Source organism: Drosophila bipectinata, chromosome 2R (genome assembly GCF_030179905.1).
Source record: "Drosophila bipectinata strain 14024-0381.07 chromosome 2R, DbipHiC1v2, whole genome shotgun sequence".
In the NCBI taxonomy this organism is placed as follows: domain Eukaryota; kingdom Metazoa; phylum Arthropoda; class Insecta; order Diptera; family Drosophilidae; genus Drosophila; species Drosophila bipectinata.
Window position 1 is genome coordinate 20,001,008 of NC_091737.1, and position 21,071 is coordinate 20,022,078.

A 21,071-nucleotide genomic window follows, 5' to 3' on the forward strand; every position below is an offset into this window, starting at 1 on the left:
ATCCGTTATCCATTACCCGATTCCTACATGGGTTTCCGATTGGAAGAGGCAGTGCAGCCGCTCTCTGCTTTGGCAAAAAAAAGCTTTTCATCAATGAGAAAATGGGATTTGTTAGCTGTCTCTTTAAAATGCAAGTCGGTGGCACGAGCTTCTACGCAAGAATTTGAAATTGGCGCCAAGGGTAGCTCGATATCGATATTTTAGAGTGGATATCGATATTTTAGAGTATCGAAAAACTAGTGATGGACTAAAAGTGACGTATTTTAATTTAGAATATATTGGCAATAACAATTGACAACAACTTAACCATCACCCACCGACCAACTACCACGCTCCACATAAATTAAGCTAAAATTCCACTTATCGCCAAAGAGCAGGAAAGCCCACGTCGCTCTTAACGCGCAAATACCACCACCAACTTTATCAACGCCGCACTTTCAAATTGAACGCGCTGTGCTGACGTGGTTTTAGGATTCCCTTAGCTTCAATTGTTAATTAGTTTATACAAATATGCTAACGAAGACGTTAATCCTGTTTGGCCTGCTGGCTTTGGCTCAGGGATACAGCTTCACTTCGCGGGAGGTCAAGTGTCATGGTAGGTTTTTGTTAAAACTTCAACCACTTGTTGACCGGTCGATTAATTCGAAATAATTCTAATGCTTTAGTGTGCAAGGCCACCGTGGCAGAGATGGAGGAGGCAGTGGCCAAGGAAGACGCCAACAAGATGGCTGATGTTAGTGGATTCCGGCTGGATGCCCATGGCAATACTGTCAGCAAACGTGTGCGATTCATCAAGTCTGAGATGTTCCTCACCGAGCTGATGGAGAAGATTTGTAAGTATATTGTATTCTCCAGAGAGATTCAACAGATAAGATTGAGAACGTTCCCTCCGAGCAGCATTGATTAGAGCTTTTAGTTAGATAAGATACCTATTCTCCATTTATGAACGTCCATCATTCATAAACTTTACCTTGCAGGTGAACGCATGGACGACTATCTGAAGGCTACCTACAAAAGCAATGGCAAGTTCACTCTCCTGAAGATGATCATCAATGGCCAAATGAATCCAGACTCCTCGTTGGTCGACTTCGTACAGGATGGTGATCTGAACAAGAGCCTGGGCCATTTCTGCAACGAAGTGTTGGACGACAATGATGAGATCTTCCTGAAGGCTTTCCAGGCCGAAGAACTGGGCAACGATCTGGACATTAAGATCTGTTCCGAACAGGCGAAATATTGTGATGAATCGCCCATCCAGGAGGAATACGATTTCGATGGCAAGGAGGAACTGTAGTTTTCCCAGTGATACTCTAGTCAATTAACGAATTTTCCGATCACCACCGCTTGAAGTGCTGATCTTCGTACTGATCTTTCGAACTAAATTTATGCTTAGCTAAAGTAAAAGAAAACCAACACCAACCACGCCAATCAAACAATTAGATATTGACAATAAATTCCAAGTGCAATGTTATTACATTTTATTAATATTCGTGCGTTTTAAGCAATTAAGGAGTAACGAACTGCTTAAAACGCATGTTCAGAGGGGGGCACTATTATTTGCTGTAATTAAAAAATAAATTTCAATTCTTGTGATTAATTTTATGATACTTACGGCGCCTCAGTAACAGAGCGCAGCATTTGGTGGCGAAAAACCAAAAATGGGGCTCCAAAGCCAAGAACTCCGGCAATCATATACCACAAGGTGAAGCGCATTGGAGTATCCAAGCTAAAGGGCAAGTTCTAAAGTACCCAGGATCTTATGAACTTGTACCCTTAATATTGCAAACCACTTACCTCTCCAGGGACACCACCAGGATAGCCATGTCCGTAGCGTTTAAGTGGCCCGCAAATCTGGCGAATTGGATTACGCAGCGTTGACCACATATTCAAATTCAATTTTAAAATAGCTTTTTATCTAAAATGTTGCGTTGATAGCGAGCGAATAATTTGTGCCGAATGCGGTATTCCTATCGAATCTTTGACAAATCTGAAAGGCCTACTTGTTCTTAAATTTACTTTCCTTGGCAATAATCTAAGTTGCTTAGTTTAAACGAGACTAACAAGGAAAAATCTTTTGTTTGGGACCACGGTTATGGGGTAACTTTATTTAGTTTCCACTTTTAACTTAAATTTAAGCTGTAACACAAAGCAATGGCCTCCTGGCTGCCGTAGCAAACAAGGGTACATCTGAAATGACAATATTATTTAGATAAAACATCCAAATAGAGTAAATCGACTAACTAACCTTACATTTGTTGTTGCTGTCGCCTGGGGGAGCACCTTACTTCTTGAGCAGCTGGTGCCTGACGATCAGGAAGGGGGATCCGAATCCCAAAACACAGCCGATGGTGAACAGGGCGGTGATCCTGTACTTGTTCTGCAGGCTGAAGGGCAGGTTCTGAAAGAATGAACATATTTTCCGTTAATATCTGAGATTTTTCACCAGGATTCAAGGGGTACAAAAATTATGTAACTCTTGGAAAATACGCATTTTGTAAAGCCCACCTCGCCGGGAACTCCACCATGGCCGCTGAAGCGGACCACCGACTGGGAGAAGTTGCGTGCAATCACACTGCTGCGGCCCAACATTTTGCAAATAGATTTAATTTAATAATAATTCCACAAAAAGTAGTATGATGGTTCGCAAATTAGAGATGGCAGATAATCGACAAGTCGACTGGTTCGAGGAAAATTATCGGAAATCGAAATTAGGGTGGAACTTTATTACCAAATAACTTTCAAATATATTAAGGTAAGGCTTGTGTAAAGCAAAATTATACTATTTATTCAGCTTCTATTAATTATTAAAGTAATAAAGGTACATTAATTGATTATATTATGTATTAGTCGATTCAGTCGATAAGACATCGATTACTGCCCCTTCTCCAGTTTGGCGGCATTCGAGAATCGCCGCCTGGCCACACCGCTCACTTAAATATTTTTATTTGTACGGCCATTTTGACGCACGGGCGACGGCAACCGAGAATTCCAAGACGCAAAACTTCCGAATTATTGCACAAAATTATCAGTGAAACGCGTCGCGTCCCCGCCCTGTCCATCCAGGGGCGCTCCCCCAACACTTGCGAAACTCGAACGGTTCGCGTTTGGCTTCAGCCTCCAAATGAAGCACTGAAATCCGTGTGTGTGACAACAAAAACAACCACGCAGAAAAGAACAGAGAACTAGAAACAAACGGATTTCAAAATGATTGAACCGCCGAAATTCATTGATAATGATTCTTACAACGGCAGCCGGACATTTACCTGGCTGGCGGACATGGTGGGGCTGTCGGTTGATTTGGTGAGTTCCACAACGAAGCTACAAAAAAAGAATACAGAGCCCCCCCACCTCCGGTGGCCAGAAACGGGCGTGTGCACGTGTGTGTATGTTCGTGGAGGTGTCGGTGTGCTGCTGCTGCTAATCATGAGGCCAAAAGCCGCCTCTTGAGAACATTGCCTTGGCGAAAGGATATCCTTGCCAGGAAGACCTGGCCTTTACCTGGCAACCGGTAGCAGGCTGGTGGTCCTCCTCCTGCTCCTCCTCCTCCCCCTCCTCCTATTTTGGCAGCTAATCGAATTTGGCAGTTTGATTTAATTTGCCGACTTTGTTGTAGGTTTTATAATTAAATTCTTTGCGGTTGGGTGGTGTGGAGGGGGAGGGGAGCAGTCTTATCAGTGTGGAATTTTCCACGCCACTCACACACCGTTGGGTTTCACTAAATTAGAAGCGATTTGCATCATTTAATATCGTGGAGCGGTAATTAATCTTAGCCGCACTAGTTACAAATCTCTTCCTATCTCTCTCTCTTTATATCTACCTCTCTCTGTTTATGTCCGCATACATAACTGTAGACTGCGGCAGACTGTAGATTGTGATTCATTTGGAGAGGCGCATTTTTGTTGCCATTTTGTGGCCCAAATGCGCCATAAGCCGCAATGACACTACCACGTAATCGCAGTGCCAGCCAGTGTCATATATATTTTTTCAATTCCGATGACCTAATCCTCACCAACATCCGCTGTAAGTCACTACCACATGTGCTGGACACTTTTCACACTTCTTTGGGTTATATTCGAAATTGAAAGAGGTTCTTCAAAATTTTATTTAAATTAATGACTGGCTGACTCTCTTTTCCCTATATTTTATTTAAAATAATTGCATTTTTTGCGCCTTTTTTTTGTTTGCAAACAGCAACAGCTTCGCATCAGCTGATTTTTTTGGATGACTCAGTGGCAGTGGCTCTAAGGAGGGTGTGGGTGAACTACATGCCTATATAAATATTTAGCTTTTTAGTTTTATTTTATTAGTTTTATTATTTAAATTTAAAGCAAAGGCCATAGCACGCAACTGCGCAAAATGCCGGCGAATTATGATCGGGACAGATCTTCCCTACTACGATCTCCGTAAACCTTTTAGATCCTCACCAGCCACTCTCTCGAAATAGTCATAGGAAGCACTATTTTTTTGGACTCGATCGTCAGAGGTGTGGGTATAGTGGGTATATGGGCATTGTATTAATAAACCGCGATAAACAAATCATCGCTTGGCGGTGTGCTTGTTTTACTTGCATATACATTTAATAATACTACTTATACAGACATAAATACATACATATGTATGTATGTATGTACATACTGTACAGTGTTTCCCAACTTGCTATATTGCGTGGCCCTGGAAGTCTTTAACCGGTTCGGGGGTATAGACCAGGCCAGGTAATTGTAGTACAAAGCCAATAAAATAACTATAAAATAATATAATTTAATAAATTATTAAATATATATAGTTCCCATAGTACACCCCACCCCACCACCACCCATCCGATATGCATAGATTATATGATATTATCATTTGTGTGACCTTGGAATGGGGATGCCGCAGTTGTTTGAACTTTTCTTTCTGTTGCTTTGTGGGCTCTTCTTTTATGTTTTCTGTTTTTGACAGCTGTTTGGCGCCCCCCACCTCTAGCCACCTCCTCCCCCTAGCTAGCTAACGGTTGTTGTCATACCCTTTCATACTTTGTTTTGGGTATTTCGATTTTATCATAAAACTGCGATGATTAATTTCCAATAATATGTATGGAAGCATGACTTAATTACTTTCATTTTTTTTTGCCGTTTGTTTTGTTCGGTTCTTCTTAAAAAAAAAAAACAATTTGCATTCTTAAATGTTTTCTTGTTTTTTATTTTACTTTTGCTTTTTATCGCGGGTGTTGTTTGGTTTTTATTTTTAGTGATCACGCCACCTCATGGCACTCGCAGTTACCTACCTCTCCAGAAGGGGGAGTGTGGGCTCCCTAATCAAATGATTTATGGCTATATGTATGTAGGTATATATATGCAGGCTCTTCCATATAATGGATGAACATCCTCCCTAGTCTAAGCCTAAATCTTGGAAATAAAATAGGAAATACTTCCGTTAGGAACTCATACACTTTTTAGGGTTAAGACCCACTCAAGTATGGTAAGCCCGGCTTGCAACTAAGCCCACCATCCGGATGAAACAATGGCTCAGATGAGTGGCCACAAATTGCTGCCGTTGCAAGCAGCAGCATCTTATCTTGACATCCAGATACATATCTCTTCATAGAAAAAAAAACCCAAACAATGCCCTAGAATGGAATGGTACTCAGGGTCTTGGAGGGTCTACTTTGTTTACTTTAAGCTGTTTTGGTCCTCTTGTAGGCCAATATTTAACCGTTATTGTTGTCAGGATGCGGAAGTAACTCATAGATACCTATATGTCTTTGCCAATAATGTTCGATTTAATGATTTTACCTTGATTGAGGCTTGTAGTATGTATGAGTTATGTATGGGAGACCCTTGATGTATACCTGGTCTGTAATCATAAGGTGAGCTTGGTATGCCAAGGGTCCCCGTCCAACTTGAGACAAAGGCCCTGGCCATGCCCTCTGGCTGGGAAAACGACTTCCTTTATTCCGCATACTTGCACCGCATCATGTAATTTAATGCACGAATGTGAGCTGCTCTCTGCACTGAGAAAAATATTATTTAATCCAAAAAGGTTATATTAAAATTTACTATAGAATATTATAATATTATAATATAGAATATTAAGATAATAGAAGATAATATAGAATGGAATATATAGTGCAGATATCGGCTATAGTTGAAAGTTTCATTATACAAATAATTTCTTTTACAATTAATCATTTATATACATGGCAGAAAATATATAAAAAAGAAAAAAAAAATATATAAAATATATAAAATTTTTATATAGTATATTTAAACAACTAAAACTTACTATGTACAAAAATATAAAATTAGAAGATAAAAGAAGAAAGAAAAAAGGGAACAAAATTTATAAAAACCAAACTAATAATTTTTCCTATTTTTTGGATTTTTTGGGCCTGCTTAAGTGCGACCTATGAGAATCGAGGAGGAAGGCTCTTTTTATTTATTTATTTTTTTTTTTAATATGAATGAATATTTACCAAATTAAAGCTTCTTCTGGAATCTGATCATAGACAAACAAACATTTAATTTTTACTCTTTATTACTAAATGACTTCCAGACTTCCTCAAAAGAAGGTCAAGAAAATATGGGTGTTTACATTTTCAAATATCTTAATGATAAACAAACATGTTTTTCTTTTGAAATTATAGAATAAACTAGTTAATAGGGAAATATAAGAAAGAAATATAGGGAATTAAGGATATTCATAAATAGATATATCCCAAATACCGGATATATAAAGTATATTTTAATAAAGAATTTAAATACTTGTTATTATTAAGTCGGAGATGTCTTCTCCACACTTTTATCCCAAAATTATAGTACCCTCTATACCAAGGGTATATAACATTACGAAAATTTCCAAACGTGTAATTGATGTTCAGCAAACCAACAAGTTCCCCACCCACTTGTTGCCCTTCCTAAGACCCACCTCTGCTGAAATACAATTCTTGGGCAAGATTTTCCTTTCGTTTGGACCACCACATACTAGCTTTTATTTTTTTGTTCAGCAAAGCCAGTAACAGAAAAAAAGAGAACCAAACCGGTTTTCGGCCAAGTTATGGGGCTTGAGGTATTCCTATGATGATTACAACATGCGTCCGAGTGGCCTAAACGCTGGTGCTGCTGCCTCATGATTTTCAGACATTTTCTGTTTAATGATTCAAGACTTATCAGCTGCCGATACTGGAAGCTCGAAATTTGTGGAAGAAACAGTGCAAAATCGACAGAGTTTATGTTATGGCTTGGGTTTATCTGTGGGGCGGGACAGGGTCGCCTTTGTTTTTGGCCCATGGCGTGAGGGGGTCTGGGTTGGAGTGGTGGGCCCTTGGTGGGCGACACTTTCGGAAATACAAAGGAAGATAACATAGAGTGCCGATATCTAGAGTGAGTGAGTTTATGAGTTCCCGACAAAACAGCTGATGTGTGATTGGAATTTAAGCTTTTAATTGTGAAATTATAGTAATATTTTAAGCTACTTAATTAACTAAAACACCTAACTTTTATAAGCTTTTAAATATTAAAAATATTATAAATTCTATTTATAAAGTGCCTCTACTAAAGTTAGTAATTTAAATCTCTGTAGGCCCCTATCTCTAGACTTAAGTACCGACTATCTCATAGTCTCGAGTACTTAAAACGACTGCTCTTGAACCACTTAACATATATAGTATATATATATATATAAATATGTAAATAAAAACACAACAAAGGAACAAAAGAAAAGAAAATAGATTAAATGCGCATATATAGAAAGTAAAGAAGCGTAGAGGACCTGAATTAAAGTCATTGACTTTAATCGCATTGTTAATTAGTGTTAAGATTATTACGTAGAACTGATTAAGAATTTAAAAGTAATTTTGTTGCATTTTTCAAAAACATATAGTATACCGATACTGGAGTACATGTACACTGATAAATGATAGGTGGGTTCACATCCGTTTCCCTCCAAAATAGAACCCCGGCCTAACCTATTGTTATCACTCCACTGATTGAGGGCAATGTGAACTTGCTATTAAAATTTAAATAAAATACTAAATTGGAACACTTACTTGCAAATATTATCAATTAGATTCATTTATTTTGTATTCATTGGCACGAGGCTTCTGCAATTGCCGTTTTATAATTTTTATTTTTTGTTTTTTTTTTTTTTGCTGATTCTTCAATGGGCATTCGTAAAAAAAATTAGCATCGAAATAGATACCAAGGCCAAGGGAGGTCAGGAGCAACTGCAGCAAACGGTGGACATTGATCACAACGCGTGATCGTGATTGTAATGGTGATCATGATCACCGATCGGCGATCATCACGATCAGGTCCAATTGGTTGAGAAGCGCATATGTGTGACGGGGTGGTTGGGTGGTTTATTGGCTTTGAATGGGCAGCTGGGGGGTGTCAGTCCCATTTTCCCATTACAATTGCAAATCTAGTCAGACACGTGCCACATGCATGTGCTCTGCTTATATAGTTATTAAGGTCTTCTAGATTTCTTTCTATTAAAGTTCATCCCCTTTTTTTTGTCCACTTTCAGGTAAACTTTTTAATCTGCCAAATATCGGCTCTATTTTTGGCCTCCCTGTTCCGATCGGTGCTGCATCCCTCGAAGGTCCCCAGCAAGTTGCGTCACACATTCGCCCTGTCGATTGGCCTCGCCTTTGGCTACTTTTGCTTCGGTCCTCAGGCCATTCACATCGCAGGACTTCCGGCGATATGCTACATTGTCATTCGAACCCAGGATCCCCGCATCGTTCAGAGGTTGGTATCCCAAAGGACTTGGCTTGGGGAATATCTCCTAAATATCCTTCTTCTCAAATTTTTAGAGCCGTCTTATTGGTGGCCATGAGCTACTTGCTGTGCGTCCATCTCATGCGCCAGCTCTATGACTATGGATCCTATGCCCTGGACATTACCGGGCCCCTTATGATCATCACACAGAAGGTAACCAGCTTGGCCTTCAGCATCCACGACGGCTTTGTGCGACAGGATGAGGTGAGTTCCAAGAATTCGCACAAAACCTAGAAACCGAATAACCATTCTTCTCTAATAGGAACTCACCAAAGCCCAGAAGTATCATGCCATTCGCAAAATGCCCACGGCCTTGGAGTACTTCTCCTACGTCTGGCACTTCCAGAGCATTCTGGCCGGCCCTCTCGTTTTCTACAAGGACTACATCGAGTTCGTCGAAGGCTACAATCTGCTTCCCCCGCCAACCAATGTAGGCTCCTCCTCCATTATGCCGAGACTTGATTAGATTATTAATGCTCCATTCATTGCAGGGCAACATCGACAATGGAAAGGGAGAAGTTGTGCTGGAACCATCACCGACAAAGGCTGTGATACGAAAGGTCATTGGCAGTCTAGTGTGCGCCTTCATATTTATGAAATTCGTGAAAATATATCCCGTGAAAGACATGAAGGAGGACGACTTCCTTGAGGACACGAGCATGGTGTACAAGTTCTGGTACGCAATGATGGCGACCACCTGCATCCGTTTCAAGTATTATCACGCTTGGCTCTTGGCCGATGCCATTTGCAACAACTCAGGTCTAGGTTTCACTGGCTACGATAAGGATGGCCAGCCCAAGTGGGATTTGATATCCAATATTAACGTCCTCTCCTTTGAGGTAGGTCTTCAGTGGCTATAATCTCAGTACAGAATACAAGTAACCTTCTTTTCAACCTCACAGTTTTCAACAAACATGCGCGATGCCATCCAGAACTGGAACTGCGGCACCAACCGCTGGCTGCGAACCCTCGTCTACGAGCGGGTGCCCAAGAAGTACGGCACTCTGCTCACCTTCGCCCTCAGCGCCGTCTGGCACGGCTTCTATCCGGGCTACTACCTGACCTTTGCCACCGGCGCCATTGTCGTGACAGCGGCCCGCATAGGCCGACGACTGTTCCGCCACCGCTTCCAGAGCACGCAGGTCACGAGGATGTTCTACGACATCCTCACCTGCCTGATCACCAGGGTCACACTAGGCTACGCCACATTCCCATTCGTTCTGCTTGAATTTATGGTAAGCTGGACGCTAATAGATGTACCAGAACTTCTTTAAAACATGTATTTCACCTACAGGGCAGCATCAACTTGTACCTGAGATTTTATTTGTGCCTTCACATCATTTCACTAGTGACCATATTTATTTTACCCAAGTATATACGCGGCGAGAGCAGGAGTCGCGACAACAGGGCGTCCGTTCGGCTGGCAGGTGCCGGCAATGTCAAGGATTCAGCAGCCGCCGAAAGTTCTTCGGAGACAGCGCTGGTCGCTGGCAATGATCTCAAGGAGAATGGAGGAGGACAGGAGGAGGATATGGATAAGCATGCTCAATGTAAAGTCAACACGCCAACAACACAACAGCAGCAACCATCTGCTGAGCTTATTAATAAACACAGCCGCACAATCGAACAACAACAAACAACCAAGCAATCCGAGCAATCCAACAATGTTAACCTTCGCCCACAGCAAGCATGCGCTCGGGACGCCGTCAGCGTGCCCCATGACCAGTGCGAGATGGACCAACTGTCCAGCAAGCTGAAGGAGAAGCTCGAGGCCGAAACCAAAAACATTGAGGAATTTATCGATAAGACTGTAACCGAGACCGTTAGCGGCATTGTGGAGTTCAAGAACGACCTGATGCGGGACATTGAGTTCCCCAAACTGAAGTTGCCCGGCAGCAATACCGGCAACAGCAGTTCCGTTACCTTGGATGCGACAACTGTCAACGGCGGTCTGCGCAAACGTAACATATCCTCTGTCCATGACAATGGAACAACATCACCGACACCTGGAAATCTTCAATCGGAGCATCATGCTGTCATCGAGGAGAACGGCTCTGCCTTTCTGAAGAAGGAGATCGATGTGATCAATGCGGTGGTGCAGCAGGCCAATGTCCTGCCGGCGGTGCTCAGCAATGGTCATGCCAAATAGTAGCAGCGACAGTCAAGTGTGGGATCAACGAACGGCAGCTACAAAACCATAAAGATAAACATTAAAATAAATAACAACGATGACGATGACGACGATGATGGCACGGCAGGGAATGGAGTGAAGTTAGGGAACAAATTGAGTGCTGCACACCTAGTTGATTGATTAGTTGATCTATTGATGGATGGATAGGATTTTAACCGAAACACACACGCACACACAACACACACACAAAATACGCGACACAGACAAGGATACCTTTTTGCTTTTACTTTTAAGTGTGGAGTGTTTTTTGATTTCTTTCTTAAATTAGTAGACCTGAAGTACAGAGATTGTTTACACTGAAGTAATTGTCTAGCGCGAATTAGCCAAATAATAAATAAGAAATGAATACACTTGTATGTACATTCATTGATAATTATTCATCGAAAGCCAAAACCTTTGTTCAAATTAACTAAATGTGCACCAAACCTCTAATTGTTGTTGAAGAAAATCTATGTACGTACGTTTGTAGTTGTTTGTTTGTTAAACTGAAAGCGCCAAGAATGCGCTTCCAAGGCTATGGATCAGATTTTAAACATATCCAGCTTACAAAAAAAAACTCAAATTTATAAAGAATTTTATAATCAGACTCCTGACAGGTTATTATAATCCGTTTTCTAGACGACTGAGTATACAAAAAAGAACTTTTTGAAGAACCTACACCTACACCCATAGTCTTGGAGCTCATTCCTTGAGCGAATTACATAATCCTCCCAGTATGTGTGTGTGGACACCTGCATATGTTGATATATTTACCATATAGTCTATGTGCGAGCAGCAACTGACCCAATTTGAAACATCATTACTGTACTGTAGTTCAAATCCCGCCCGCCCGAAGGATCGCAACGTGACAAGTAGAACCAACTAAATCCTCTGAAAGCAAAAAACGCTACAAACAAAAGTCAACCAAATCTTAACTTTAGACTGAAGCTATTGACAAAAAAACTAAGCAAACTAAACAAAAAAAAACAAAGCAAATCCTGCGTAGTTAAAGTTAGTTAGTAAGCCGTCGAGTTGTTTTTGATATTCAATTTGATTCGATTTTTGTACAACTTCCACGATCGAGCGTGGATAGGTATCCTGCTTACTTCCACTTTATATATACGTATATATATACATAAAATAGATAAAAAAAATTGATATACAATTGGGTCTCTTCCATCGTGCCCTTTTCTTTGTTTTTTGGCGAACGTTCATGTCCTCCACTTGTGACTTCCTACTCCTTAGCTCTTAAGCAAGCACCTATATTACCTATTTTGTTTTTACCCATTATTTTGTTAATACCAATAAACAATTAAACTGCAAATCCTCACATATATATATTATGCCTATATGTACATGAACCGTATACATATATTTTTATACAAAAACGGAAGAAGAGGCCACTCTTACCTAACCGTATGCGATGTCGCAGCGCACCTTTGTTTCCATTGTTGGGAGGGCTTTCCCGAAAAAGACTCCCCCGCTGGCACAAAAACAAATACACAGTTGTGTTATCCGATCCAGTTTCGGATGCAAACCAGATATACAAAACCACTTTGAGCATTGATATTCGACAAATAAATCGTATGTGTATTTTAATTGTATTTTTATTTGCAAAATACCGGGAGTTTGTGGGAATATCAAGAAAGGGAGTCTCTCCCTGTTTATACTAAACTAGATCTATGCATTCACAGGCTTCCTTAAAACTCCAGGGATCCGGTTATCTTGTAAAAATCATCCTCGCCACGCGACTTCAAAACGCACAAGTGCAGTACCTGGCACTTGGCTGAACCAAAGTCGTAGTCTCCAAAACGCTTCAGGATTTCGCGAGCATCAAAGCTATCGTCGCACTTCATCACCTCCTTGCGATAGCGATTGTTCATCACTGTCATGTGCAGCTTGACGGATTCCCTTGTCAGATTATCGGTGGCACACAGACCGGTGGTCTGTAGGTGGGCCAAGACCTGATCGGCGAACTTTTGCAACTCCGGTGCCTCGACGCTGGCGTACAAAACCCGTGTTGCACTGGGATCATCATTCATGATCTCCAGCCCTTTGATCTTCAGATCGAAGGGAGTGACTAGGTTTTCTAGCATCGGACGACAAGCTTCGAGTTCTGCGAGAGCTTTCTTACGTTCATCATCGTCAAGGAGCACATACACGCCCAAGGTGAGATGGATGCTGCTTTCCGGCATGAAGAGAGCTTCATCGATTCCTGGCAAATTGGCTTCCAGTATTTTTTTCTAAGCAGAATTTTGTGATTTGATTAAAAGGTATCGTTGATGTGATAAGAAGACCTTTACCTTTAGCTCTACAAAGTGTTCCTGGACTTCACCAGAGTTGAGGGCCACAGCCAGAAAGTGGGTTGGCTTCATCTTCTGACGCAGCGATGCAGTAATGTGGCGAATGCGACGCAAGCCAGCGCACACTTGGCTGCGCTCCCTGGCCCTGATCATAACATTGTTGGACTTTTCATTCTGACGGGGCACATATATCTCGCAGTTGGCTTCCTCTTCGATCCGACGCTTGGTGTTTCCCTTCATGCCAATTAACCCGCCGTAAAAAGATCTGCCACGATTGAAACTTAAAGAAAGCCCAAATCCTCTCCATAATATCACCTACTTTGGGACAGGCAAAGCCAGCTCGTACCCGCCACTCGAAGTCTCCACAATATCGTTAGCGGCCAGGTCCTCTTCATCGTCATCATCTCCATAGAGATCTGTCAAGGACAGAATAAAGTGAATGTCATGCAGAAGAGGCTTCTTAAGATACTTACCAGGTTCCTGGTATCCCTTCACTTCGTTCTTGGACTTCTTACCCAGACCGTTCCACTTGCTTCCGCCAAAGTCATCGTGTACTACGTTAACACGGTAATTTCGTCCATGGCTCATTTTTTGCACGGGTGGAGCTAGAATGTTTCGACTCATTTTTAAGGAAAAAAAGGAACACTATCCAACAACGAAGCAAAATTCATGGGATTTCCCAGTTTCCAAAACCAAATGATGTTAGCCGGCTAAATCCTAGAGGTGGGAAAACCGTTGTTCAATTTTAGCGTTTTACAGCACTGTTGTGCTGCCAACTTGGTCACACCAGGAGGAATAATAAATAATGAAGTCTGATTCAGACTAAATCTAATGGGAAATTTAATTATATTCTTTTCATAACAATGATGTTTAAATGGATCGAATTTTCTATAACTATCTCATATATAAATGTAAAATAGATCACCAAGACCGATGCTTTTCAGCCCTGTAGCGATTAATACCAAAATATCCTCGAGATGTGACCTATGGTCACACTGCATCTTTGTTTTGGTGCACGTGTGTGGTTTAATATCCCGATTCAGGTGCTTTTTTAGCTTCTGTGAATGAAAACCATGCCTGCAGCACCTGCATCGAGTAATAACGGCAAGCCCACGGAGCCGCACAAGTCCTGGAAGAAGGTGAACGAGGAGCGAAAGGCGCTGAAACGTCAACGCAAGCAAGAGAAACTACTGAAGGAGCTGCAGCAGGCCAAAGATGCAGAAACCCGGGCGGAGGATGCCGCCAAAGAAGCAGAAGTCAACAAATCCAAGGGCAATCCATCTACGCTGAGCATAGCCGTTCCGGGATCCATCCTGGAGAATGCCCAATCCGCGGAACTGCGCGCCTATGTAGCCGGACAGATAGCCCGAGCTGCCTGCATATTCCGAGTCAACGAGGTGATTGTCTTTGATGATGTGGGGATAGCTACGGCACGGGAAACAAAACGCAGTTACGAACAAGATGAGAATGGTAGTGGCACCGGCACGGTGAGGAGTAGCTCACTGCAGCTGGCCCGCATCCTACAGTATCTGGAGTGCCCGCAATATTTGCGCAAATACTTCTTTCCCCTTCACAAGGACCTCAAGTACTCCGGCCTTCTAAATCCCCTGGACACGCCCCACCATCTCCGACAGCAGAGCAAATTCCGCTACCGCGAGGGTGTGATCAGTGACAAGAAGGCGAAGGAAGGACACAGTTACGCGAATGTGGGACTACTGAACGATGTTCTGGTGGACAAGGCCGTTGAACCAGGAGTTCGAGTGACTGTAAAGATGGATCCTCCAAGTGGTATGGTGGTACGGTGGAACAACTTGAACACAAATACCAAAAAGTATCCTTTTCAGAAACTACAAAGAAGCAGCGAGGCACCCTGGTCAGTCCGGACGAGCCACGTCGGGAAACTGGAGTCTATTGGGGCTATCAGGTTCGCATTGCCCACTCCCTGTCGGAAATCTTCACGAAATCTCCCTACGAGACCGGCTACGATGTGACCCTTGGAACCTCGGATCGCGGAACCAACGTCCATGAGGTGCCCAGCCGATCCTACAGCTACAAGCATATGCTAATTGTTTTCGGCGGCTTGCAAGGCTTGGAATCCGCCCTGGCCAACGACGAAAAGTTGACAGTGGACGACCCTGAGCTCCTGTTCGATCACTATGTTAATGTCCTGCCACGACAAGGATCCCGGACCATTCGAACCGAGGAAGCTCTGCTGATTGCTTTGGCGGCCCTGCAGGAAAAACTCCAACCGGAGGTGGCCGAAGTGGAGACAGATCTAAGTGACCTGCTGCCGAAAAGCGAGGATACCGGCATCGCCGTGAGACGAGATGTGTTGGTCAGCAAAAAGCAAAAGAAGCGAAAGCAGGTGGACCAGGAAACCCCCGATGTCCCTGACGAAGATGTCCCTGCCCCCATACTTACTCCCAAAGTAGCTCGAAAAACCCCCAATCCCTTCACGGATCCGTCTGAAACGCCAGAGACAACGACCACTCCAGCCGATGATGATTTTGAAGTGGTATCCTCGACGACAGTTTCTGGAAAGGCACAGACCAGTGAGAATGACAATGACTTGAGTCGATTTGATTGAATGGAATAGTTGGAGGTTTTTATTTTTGTAAATATACAGATCCATATGTGTTTCTTAAAGTTTCCTTTTATTTTATTGTTATGCCCCAACCCAGGAGCTCAACTACATTTATCCTATATATACTTTAGTTTGAACAATAAGCTGTATTCCGTTTTAATAACTGTCTACTTACACACTAAATTAATACGTTTTGTTTAAAATTTCCAACGCGAATGTCAAAGCAATACTCAAGTAAGTGCTCCTCCCAAGCGATTTGTTCGCCGGCTATGTTACCTACACACATATACAATTATTAGTGTCCATCCCAGACTTAATGGCTTACACGTAATGACCTAGCTTCTCCTATAGGATGGACTGATTCTGTCTTTTGGTTATTTACACACTGAATCGAAATTAGACACAAAAAAAAGGGACTTTGAGTGGCAAAGTCCTCAGAACTAAATCTCTATATGTAGTACGTGGCTACATTGTCGCTGGTCATGATTAGCTATGGAATCGAGTCCTGGAATCGCGGCTCTGGCAGGAAGTCCTCCTCCAGCTCGATGCGAGTGTCACTGTGATAGCCCAGCAGGGACTCGGTGTCCTCCTCCAGATGTCGAATGGGATACCTAATGCCATCGCCGAAGCTAAGAGATTTTCGGAGCGGAATTCGATAAACTTTGTATATTTTGCAGATAATATAGCGGGAGGAGTGATTAGTCAGGATGCTATGTGCTTGATTGGATAGATTGATTGATTGATTGATGACTTGGTGCAGTGCAAGAGAAGCAAAGCATTGATGGATTCTTTTTTTTGGCAAATTAAAAACAAACCTTTGTCGTTATCGTTATGTATATTTTTCGTCCAAATCAAGTACTTCGTTCTTACAATAGTTCGATCCATAGAGTATATATTTAGATAAAAGTGTACAAAAATCAAAAAAGTATAAAAATCAACTGGCAAACAGTAACTATCTAACTACAATAATTAATGTTTAATTAAAAGCAAATCGAAACGCCTTAAATTAAAATGTTTATAGTGTATAATGTGTGTGTGTTATTGGAAATCTCATCATAGCTTAGCATTTAGTTAAAGTCTTGGAGATTTATCTGATATCTACATGGGTGATACGTGATTCGTTGAATGAATTTTATTATTTCTAGGTACAAATCGCTAATCCCTCATCATATTGCAACGGTCGTCGACTCTGATCCGAAATTCGATTGATTCCAAACATAAATAAATGCTCGTTAGAAATGACATATTGCTTAATGTATTACACCATCGAGGATGGATGTGGTCCCAGTCGTTTAAATAGCTAATACAGTTGATGAAACGCATATTAGAGGTAACATAGTGGCAACTGCTGGTGCAACAAATCTGGCAGTTTATATTACAAAAACACATACATCTCTTCTACGTCTCTACATGAAACTCAAACGGGCAGATTGCCATTCGGCGGTCGGGCAGACTGCGGTTGATCCCCCACCATGTCTATGACCACAACGGATCCATTGGCCACTCCATCTCTCGCCTGACTAGACGCAGCTGTTGCTAAGCTGCCGTTGACCAGGCCCTCCACCTTCAGATCGTTCCGGGGCGGATGAGCTACGTCCTCCTCCTTCTGCTGCTGTGGGTTGGGGTCGCCGACTCTGCCGCTGGTGTCTCTTACTTGATGGGGCGATGTGTGGTGATGGTGATGGTTGTTGGTTAGGATGTCGAGGGGAATAGCGTCAATCAACTTATCTGTCGGGTTGCCATCTAACCTGCTAGTGCCTGTCGTCTCCGCCATGGCATCGTACCGCTGGACGGGCGAGGCGGCGTATCCTCGACTCTGGTCGCTGGAGGTCGCAAAGCTGTAGCCGTCACTGCGACTAATTCCGTGATTGTGAATAAGCAGAAGGTTGGGTATTGCGTTAAATAGTGAATTTTAAACAGAATTATCGTTAAGATTTCGAGTTGGGCGCTTTTCTTTTTTTTTACAGTTTAGCTTGTAGATGTTTTTTGTTGTTGCAGTTTTTAGTTGTTATATAATTTTGCACAAATGTGTGAAGACGAGTATCGGAATTGGATCGACTGATCGTGTGTGTCATGTGTTTATTGTTTATTTTTTTAGTAGTAAGCTGAGATTCTACAAGTTCTGGCAGAATTTCAAGCGAACTTTGGCATAATTAGTCACTAAATCCCAGGAACAATTTTTAAACTAGGCTTGTTTGAGTTACACCTTGGTATCTGTAACTATATCTCTTCTTATTTACAAACACAAACAACAAACGTAAGGTAAATGAAGGGTAATTTGTGTTTCGCTTACATCTAAATTACAAAAGGGAGATCGCACAACATTTATTTGTTGCTTTCGGTTCTCGGTTGAATACAATTATACTGTCTTGTGTTAAAATTAGCTTTTGATTAAAGATTAGTGGTAGTTTGTTGTTCAGTTCAGTAACTTAGCACACAGAACACACATCAGGAGTGGTGGACTACTACAAAGCGTACAAAACTTTGAAGCATGCCTTTAATTTGCCAAATTCAAAACAAAAATCAAAATAAACCAAAAGCGCACAAGAACAACAACTAAAGATCGAGCGAGAGGGCTTCGAGGTGCAGCACAGGTTAGTAAAATGCGAATGGGAGTGTGAGAATGCCAAAGATCAAAGGTGGGGCCTAGCCAAAGACCGGCACATACCTGGAGAAGACGGGTAGGAACCAATACTGCCAGTCGTCGCCGAAGACCTCACAGAAGTTGGCATAACGACCCAGGTTATAGCCATTCTTATCCGGTCCTCCAACTCGAAAGATGGGCGCTCTGAAGGACTCTACAATATAAAAGCCAGTTATTGAAGTTCTAAGAAGAAATAACGATTATACTCACCCAGTGTTGTGCGATTAACGAGCACCAAGTAGATGTGGTATCCAAACAAACTCACCAAACTGATAGCAAACATAATGGCAATAAAGAACAGGAACAGGATGTGGAATCGACCCATTCCGCTGCCGTTCAATTGGCCCTGTGCCGAGTAACCATTATTTTCGTACTTGTATCATTAAGTACAAAGCAATTTCAACAATTTAAGAGAATACATTCATTAACTACGGGTCTCGGCATGCATTGGACATAAGGTTGTATAGATTGGAAGTATAAAATGATTTGAAACTTACGGCACCTACCTTCCAGAACTGCACAAAGTCGTGCAGCGTGGTAAAGGCAACATAGAGGCAGTAGACCAGCGCATATCCAAGGAACAGTACAAAGAACTTGTAATTGTAGAAGTTGACGCAGTTGTTAACCCAGGGGCAGTGATGGTCCATCTTCAGTACACAGCTGCTGCAGACACTGCAATGATGAGCCCGATCCGGCTTGACGATCTTGCACTTCTCACAGAATCGCACAGATCCGTTCATGGTGCTGGAATATATTCAAAAAATGTGGTTAGCTATCAGTTGTACATTTATACATGTTTTTCCAGCATTCTAACAGCTTTTCGCTTATCTTACCGATTTGTCACTGGCAGATTCCGCGCAAAATTGTTGAGTATCCGCTTCTGCGCCTCTTGGCTATCGGCCCTTAAAAGCCTACTAACTTCCTCGTCTGGTATCCGCCACTGAAAATGAGCAAACACACATATTTCGGTTATCCCCATTGCACAATCGCAAACATATTGATAGTAGGTCACTGATAAGGCGCCTGATTCACTCACCTGCTCGGGTATGCGTCCCACGGAGGTCATGATGGTCCGCCAATAGGACCACATGAACAATGTCAGTGAAATGTGATAGAAAATTAACATAAATATCATTCCTATCCGGTTCTCCGAATTGCCTATGGTTGAAAAGTATGATTAATAGGGGATTTCTTGTGAGATTGCCAAAATCCACTTACGGATGCACAGTTCCACTACGTAGGCGTAGTAGGACCAGGCTATCACAGCACTGATGAACAGCACTGGTATCCACTTGAAGACGGCCATGCAAAAACCGCAAGGCGTCTTCCTCCGTCGGTGGTCGTCGTTTCCCATGCTGTTTATTTGTGTTACTAGTTCGTGGAGGGCTCGGAGATCCCTTGGTGTTTGGGCGACTTCCAACCCGACCGGACGTGGACTGACCGCGCTCGATGACTCTGCTATTGTGGTGCTGCTCCTACTCTTGCCTTTTGGGTCTTATCGGCGAAGTTGTATAGTGATTCACGCACGGTTACCTCTGGTGACAATACAATGGAGGCCAAACAGAAATACTTCGGGTATCGCAGATGTGCTGCAACAGCTACTTTCTTCGCCTGGCGGGCGGTTCGGATGGGAGTGTTTATCTTAGCGTAGCGCCATTTTTGTTATTATTTCCATAAACGTGCTTGGCCTGCTCGGATTTTTAAGTGAAAAAAAATCACCATAAAAATTAGTTGTCGAATTGGGGAGCAAATAGTTGTTGATATCAAAATATCAATATATCGATAATCCTTGAATGTAAATGATACATTTTTAATCGATAGTTTGTTTCTACTATCGGGATTCGCTATTAAGCTTTGCAGAGTTGTCAGATATACTAAAATACTAAAAATAATAATAAAATACCAAGCGAAAGGTTTTCAAAAGTTTTAACATTCAAATATTTCCGTTACTTTTTGTTGTGCCTTTTTTACAGTTTTTAGATTAGAAACTAAAGAGTTTCTTATGCCACTAACCATACAGCATATAGACAACCCATTTCATACAACGAAAATGGACGCGAAAATTTCTTGCTACAGGCCCCAGCAGGCCCCAGAGCGGATTTCTTACGCTCTCTTACGCTCATCGTTCGTTCATCTTACGCTCATTCTCGCATTAAATGTTTTCTGTTTCTCAGTCTCTAAACGGAGCGCGATGAAGAAGGTTGGCCTGCGCTTCGGTTGATCTTTGTATGTATGCGTGTCACACATTCACATACATGGGTGTATGTGTGCGTGCGATTTCGTTTCGAAGCCAGCGCACAAAATTTTGATTTTTCTTACTTTTAAGGCTTGCTACCCTAACAAAATTCGGGTATTCGTTATTTGATGAAATGACGAAAGAAATTATATTATTTTTTGTATTATATTTTTTTATTATTTCAGCATACATTTTTAATTTATTTAGGAATAAGATTAAGTGTTAGTAGTAAAATGTTTTCTGTATATATATTTTTACGAATCATTAAAAATCAATATACTGAGAAAGTGTCAGAGTATATTTCGGTCGGAGTCACTTAAAGCGCCGTTTGCTTTTAAGTTTTTGTTGTTCTGCAAGAGGCTTGTGCATGCCTAC

The 21,071-nt window shown here is 42.0% G+C and overlaps 7 protein-coding genes across 15 annotated transcripts; 3 read left to right on the plus strand and 4 right to left on the minus strand.

The window, feature by feature from the left end:
• The first annotated feature begins 284 nt into the window (after positions 1-284).
• On the plus strand, positions 285-1,471 carry sel (canopy family protein seele). Its single transcript, XM_017232390.3, has 3 exons — positions 285-595; positions 666-833; positions 978-1,471. The coding sequence occupies exons 1-3, from the start codon at positions 511-513 to the stop codon at positions 1,292-1,294; spliced, it is 570 nt and encodes a 189-aa protein (XP_017087879.2). The 5' UTR covers positions 285-510; the 3' UTR covers positions 1,295-1,471.
• COX7CL (Cytochrome c oxidase subunit 7C-like) lies at positions 1,444-1,993 on the minus strand. Its single transcript, XM_017232391.3, has 3 exons — positions 1,795-1,993; positions 1,613-1,740; positions 1,444-1,560 (listed from the first exon to the last, which is right to left on the minus strand). The coding sequence occupies exons 1-3, from the start codon at positions 1,882-1,884 to the stop codon at positions 1,554-1,556; spliced, it is 225 nt and encodes a 74-aa protein (XP_017087880.1). The 5' UTR covers positions 1,885-1,993; the 3' UTR covers positions 1,444-1,553.
• A 79-nt stretch (positions 1,994-2,072) lies between these two features.
• On the minus strand, positions 2,073-2,669 carry COX7C (Cytochrome c oxidase subunit 7C). 2 transcript variants are annotated; one of them, XM_070278726.1, is made up of 3 exons: positions 2,506-2,669; positions 2,251-2,398; positions 2,073-2,187 (listed from the first exon to the last, which is right to left on the minus strand). In XM_070278726.1, exons 1-2 carry the CDS (start codon positions 2,587-2,589, stop codon positions 2,282-2,284), a joined length of 201 nt encoding a protein of 66 aa, XP_070134827.1. In that variant the 5' UTR covers positions 2,590-2,669; the 3' UTR covers positions 2,073-2,187; positions 2,251-2,281. The 2 variants fall into 2 exon arrangements, with proteins under 2 accessions (XP_070134827.1, XP_017087881.2); XM_017232392.3 differs by having other exon boundaries at positions 2,246-2,398; positions 2,506-2,667.
• A 252-nt stretch (positions 2,670-2,921) lies between these two features.
• On the plus strand, positions 2,922-12,528 carry oys (lysophospholipid acyltransferase 6). Of its 2 annotated transcripts, XM_070279071.1 has the most exons (8): positions 2,922-3,300; positions 8,506-8,729; positions 8,795-8,963; positions 9,022-9,189; positions 9,251-9,598; positions 9,662-9,994; positions 10,054-10,309; positions 10,444-10,624. In XM_070279071.1, the coding sequence occupies exons 1-8, from the start codon at positions 3,205-3,207 to the stop codon at positions 10,479-10,481; spliced, it is 1,632 nt and encodes a 543-aa protein (XP_070135172.1). In that variant the 5' UTR covers positions 2,922-3,204; the 3' UTR covers positions 10,482-10,624. The 2 variants fall into 2 exon arrangements, with proteins under 2 accessions (XP_070135172.1, XP_017087877.2); XM_017232388.3 differs by having other exon boundaries at positions 2,923-3,300; positions 10,054-12,528.
• Positions 12,304-13,949, minus strand: LOC108119266 (activating signal cointegrator 1 complex subunit 1). Its single transcript, XM_017232389.3, has 4 exons — positions 13,706-13,949; positions 13,552-13,648; positions 13,233-13,497; positions 12,304-13,172 (listed from the first exon to the last, which is right to left on the minus strand). The coding sequence occupies exons 1-4, from the start codon at positions 13,854-13,856 to the stop codon at positions 12,630-12,632; spliced, it is 1,056 nt and encodes a 351-aa protein (XP_017087878.2). The 5' UTR covers positions 13,857-13,949; the 3' UTR covers positions 12,304-12,629.
• A 279-nt stretch (positions 13,950-14,228) lies between these two features.
• On the plus strand, positions 14,229-15,819 carry LOC108119291 (putative methyltransferase C9orf114 homolog). Its single transcript, XM_017232437.3, has 2 exons — positions 14,229-15,020; positions 15,077-15,819. The coding sequence occupies exons 1-2, from the start codon at positions 14,297-14,299 to the stop codon at positions 15,817-15,819; spliced, it is 1,467 nt and encodes a 488-aa protein (XP_017087926.2). The 5' UTR covers positions 14,229-14,296.
• Positions 15,520-20,229, minus strand: LOC108119292 (palmitoyltransferase ZDHHC20-B). 7 transcript variants are annotated; one of them, XM_070279072.1, is made up of 8 exons: positions 19,679-20,228; positions 19,497-19,618; positions 19,294-19,400; positions 18,958-19,204; positions 18,671-18,833; positions 18,485-18,614; positions 17,565-17,672; positions 16,633-17,469 (listed from the first exon to the last, which is right to left on the minus strand). In XM_070279072.1, exons 1-8 carry the CDS (start codon positions 19,812-19,814, stop codon positions 17,337-17,339), a joined length of 1,146 nt encoding a protein of 381 aa, XP_070135173.1. In that variant the 5' UTR covers positions 19,815-20,228; the 3' UTR covers positions 16,633-17,336. The 7 variants fall into 7 exon arrangements, with proteins under 7 accessions (XP_017087932.1, XP_017087931.1, XP_070135173.1 ...); XM_017232443.3 differs by lacking the exons at positions 16,633-17,469; positions 17,565-17,672 and adding an exon at positions 15,520-16,445 and having other exon boundaries at positions 18,671-18,806; positions 19,679-20,229; XM_017232442.3 differs by lacking the exons at positions 16,633-17,469; positions 17,565-17,672 and adding an exon at positions 15,520-16,445 and having other exon boundaries at positions 19,679-20,229.
• Positions 20,230-21,071: the final 842 nt, after the last annotated feature.